At 34.0% G+C, this 4,685-nt stretch overlaps 1 protein-coding gene across 1 annotated transcript; it reads left to right on the top strand.

The window, feature by feature from the left end:
• Window positions 1–1,732: 1,732 nt before the first annotated feature.
• Window positions 1,733–4,217, top strand: LOC143612079 (putative FBD-associated F-box protein At1g55030). The gene is made up of 2 exons (XM_077086146.1): window positions 1,733–2,692; window positions 4,017–4,217. Exons 1-2 carry the CDS (start codon window positions 1,733–1,735, stop codon window positions 4,215–4,217), a joined length of 1,161 nt encoding a protein of 386 aa, XP_076942261.1.
• The last annotated feature ends 468 nt before the right edge of the window (window positions 4,218–4,685 follow it).

Below are 4,685 nucleotides of genomic sequence, written 5' to 3'. Positions count from 1 at the left end.
GTCGGTAACCTCGTCGGTGTAGTGCACATGTGTAATAGTGTGCATTGCATATATGCAAAAGTGTTGTATTGCATATAATACAACACTATTGCACATATTTGATACACACTATTGTATATATGCAATATAAGACTAATATGCACATCGAATACACATTAGTACGTATGTGTAATACAACATTAACGCACTGTGCACTACATCGACTTTTATTTTATTATTATTTTTTTTTCCATATAATACAACACTACTACACATATACATACACAAATATTGAATATATGCAATTAAAAACTATTGAACTTAAAAATACATAGTAATACATATGTGTAATACAACGGTATCACACAGTAATACGTATGTGCATTACAGCGAGATTTTTTTTATTTTTTTCGAGTGAAGGGTAAGAAAATATAAGAATAATAGCAAAAACAGAATTTTGAAAATATTTTTTTTATTTTTAATTAAAAATAATTCTTTAGAAGTTTTTAAGTTTTCTCTCTAAAGATGAGTTTTATATTCATTATATATATATATATATATATGTATATATATATATAAAGCAGGAATTGGCCGGAGATGAGATATGAGTCATATATGACTATAATCTGCTTAAAATGGAATTTACACACAAGGAAAAGAAGAAACATAAATGCAAATTTTCGCATAAATGGGATTTTAATGGAACTTAAGTGACTTAATTTGTACAAATAAAACTAAGAGGACTCAAAATGACTGATGAATTATATGCAGACTCTTCTAAAACATGTTCCCGTCATTTCATTTCGAAATTTTTAAGAAGCGGCAAAGATTTCATGACATTGGAAACTGATCCCCTAATTTTAATTCGCCCGATTACAAGCCCTCCATCGCCGATCCCCTAATTTTAATTCTTTTTGAAATTCTCAAGGTACGTAAAACAATTCTTTTTGAAATGCTCATCGATCATCTAGTTTTCATCCTTCTAAAGAGTACCTCCGGACTTCTGTTGATCTTAATTTTAAACCCTAGTTTTACATTTGATGTACTTCGTTAAAAATGTGTAGTCGTGTTCATCATATATAATCCTCTTTGTTTAAATGCTTCGTTTATGGATCGATCTTAATTGCATGCAACATTGTAAATCTGAAAGTGACGTTAATTGGGCATGGATCATTCTTAATAGCATGTAATCTTCAAATTTAAACCCTAGTTTCAAATTCGATTGGTTGATCCAGTTTTCTTCAAACTTTATATCGACTATGTATGGGTTAAAAATGTGTAGTCATGTTCATCATAATCTTCTATTTCAAGATGTTTTAAAATCTACAAAGAAGTATACAAACAGCACGAGTAGTAAGCGTAGTTTTTTTTTTTGGTTGAGTGAAGAGTGGGGCGGTCGTCACTCCCACCAAGCAATATTTTTGCGGTGTAAAAGAGGGCGGCATGGTGTTTACCGCACCATGGCACCTGCCACATCGTCTCTGCGTCTTCATCCCGCACCCATAATGCACGCCCTTTGTGTGGTGTGGTTTTTAGATCCTTTCCTTTTCCTCCAAACATTTATATAGAGTGACATTACTAATTTGAGAGTTTCTCTTCTCAGTATATATAGGATTTAAGTATTGTTACATTAAATAATTTCACTGATCTACATTAAAAATTTTCAGGTGATTGAAATGCAAAACTGGATTGAAAACATCGATTTCTGACTCTAGCCATATAGAACGATTGCATAATACAGAGTGCATGACAGATGGATTTGATACTTGATAGAAGAAGTATCATTGAAAAGGAAGAAGAAAACAATCAAGATAAAACCAGAAATTTTCCAGATGATCTCATTCACCGCATTTTCACTTTCCTTGACATGAAATATGTTGTTCAAACAAGTAAACTGTCTCACAACTGGGAGCATTTTTGGAAATCAACAGACTATCTAAACTTAAATTGTTGTGAATTTCGTACACAGTCTATATTTTCAAAATTTGTGAAGCACATGCTATCACATCGGAGCGATGACGTAGAACTGTCTAAAGTTACCCTAACATTCAAAGGATCAACCAGCCCCACTGTTGTAAGAAGCATTGTAAAGTATGCATTTCTGCATAATGTTAGGGAACTGAATATGACGTGGTTCGCTAGGAAGTTCTTTGATTTCCCAGAATGTCTTTTCAGTTCTCAAACCCTCAAGCATCTCACCCTTGCAACCAGCGATCAATCTTTCTATCAACACAACGCCAGCTGCATACCAAAATTAGTATGGGATTTTCCAGCTTTAGAAACTGTGTTTTTGAGTAATATGCATTTTGGTGATAAAGGAGATGAGAGCGTTGACCTCTTTTCCAAGTGTGTTAACCTAAGGGATCTCACTTTACATAAGTGTTGCATGTCCGGCTTACGGATTTTCCATATTTGCACTCCAGAACTTTCTGATCTCACAATTACTGATTTTACTTCATTTCCAGATGTTTTTAATGTGGTCGCTCCGAAACTTGAGAATTTTACTGCAAGTGTTAAGGCTACTGTTAATAAATGTCCACTCATGTTTGAATCTCTGCAATTGACTACAGAGGGTTTTGTTTCTCTTGAAAAGGTGAACCTTTCCTTGTCAATGCCCCATTATGAACAGAAGAGATTTGTTCCGCTGCTACTCGATTTGTTTCGAAAACTCCGCTGCACCAAATTTCTGGTTATTAATTTGGATATAATTGAGGTAACAAATACCACTTGTCATGCTTATTGTTATTTATCCTTGCACTTATTGTTTTATATTTTGCCTAGACTTTAAACTAGTTTTATTGTTTTGTGGATAAAGAAAAAGTTCATAATATAAACGGTAAACTGCTTGGACAATGTAAGGTATATGATTTTCATGGCCCCTCAGTGAAAATGAGACGGGGATTATAAATATAACTTGAGATACTTATAAAGTATTGGGGAGTAAAGTAAAGAGGATCATAATGTAAAAAAAATTGCATTGCTTTCATGTGCTTATTGCTTCTTATCCTTTTTGTATGTATAAGACCGTGCTGGAATTGTATATACATTCTTATTTTTGTTTATTTGTTTGCATATTATGTACCAAGACACTCTCATTATGCCTGGATCAATTGTCATGTGAACCACGTCCATTCGATAGATTGAAGTGTTTGAAGATTAATAAGGCGTCCCGGAAACAAACGTGTCATATAGCTACAGTACCCACTCAAGTCAGAAACTACTTTCTTGAGTATTCTCCCAATGCCACATTCATCATGGATTTACCTCAGGTACATGACTAGACAATCTACATAATTTCCACCATATTCTATTTAATCATTCCTTCGTGACACCCATGACAAATCTTGTATCATTAATGCCCGTGGATGTGCGCATTGAACTTCCGTAAGCATACATACAGCTGCATTATAATATAGGGTGACAAAACACTTCACATTTCAACAAATTCTTTACTTTATATACCGATCTTCCAATCCTGTGGCTTCTTATATAATCCATCTTTGCTGATTATACATCTACCCGTCTATATGTACAAACTTAAAAGTTATTTTATTCACTTATATTAAATCAACTTATCATTATTTATATAACCTTAACATATTTAAAGTTGAAGTTTTCTGTTGGGGATAATTTTGAAAAGAAAGATAAGGAAAGTTTCGAATAAAGACGGAAGCTGAGTAAAAGTCTCCTTAAAATGTTTATGAGGTTGGAGTTTGTTAGTTTTCGTATTAGACTAGGATTGGACTAAAGTGCATTATAAACAGAGTCCATGTTAAGGGGGTGTTTACCAGAAATCTTGTATGTTGCTCGATCTGGATATCGTTGCCTGGGCCTTTATTTCTATGCAGTAAATGAGTGTGGCATAAAATTATTAGTTTTACACTTGCCTGAAACAGAGAAAATAAATGTGGAAAATTCACATTTAACTTCAATTGTATTGAATACCTCTAGATTTCTAGATTTACAAAGAAAACTATTCCTCAGACAAGAGGACAAAATTGTCAGTGTAATTACCTATTTAACTGCTTCTATTGAAGGAGCCACAGAAGAGATCAATGCCGCAGGTAGATGATGAGACAATTGCTAAGAAGGTGGCCAAGTTGAAGACTAAAAAGAAGGTGGCCCAAGAGAAGAGAAAGTTGGAGGCAAATATTCACATTGATCAGCCAGATGTTAGTATAGCTGAACTTCCTCCTCCAAGACAGTCTTCATCCATAGTAAGCCTTCCATTACCTTGAAACCATGACTACGAATCTTAATGCAACTTTTACAATAGTGATATGAGCGATATTTATCAGCGCAGCAAACATACAATGTGCATATGATAAAACTAATATTCACTTGACCCAACTGCGCTAGCATTTTATGAAGGCTGAGTTTAGTCGGGGGGCTGCGATCAACCAATTTATGTCAAAACGGGCCAATCTAGACAAAGAACTTTAGTTATATTTTTTATAATAATGGTTTTGTTGTGACCCTCCCTAAAAATTTACCCCTTGTGCTACGGGTTGCAACCTGTATATATGACTAGTAGCTGCTGAAAAGTGTGCCGTAACGGCTGCCCGTTATTTTCATTTACATATATCTAGTTGTTACTTATTTCTTCAATCTTAAGCTAAATGGTTTATACTGTTTTAGTGAGATAAATGCAACCTTTTTATCATTTTCTTAAGGAAAAAGATCATCAATGTCTTTTCTAGAATGAG

This window comes from Bidens hawaiensis, unplaced genomic scaffold, assembly GCF_021521415.1.
Source record: "Bidens hawaiensis isolate Kalapana, Puna unplaced genomic scaffold, B.hawaiensis_p1.1 tig00033175_1, whole genome shotgun sequence".
NCBI lineage: Eukaryota > Viridiplantae > Streptophyta > Magnoliopsida > Asterales > Asteraceae > Bidens > Bidens hawaiensis.
The sequence above is the reverse complement of the archived record's forward strand: the minus strand, read 5'-3'. Positions and strand labels throughout refer to the sequence as shown.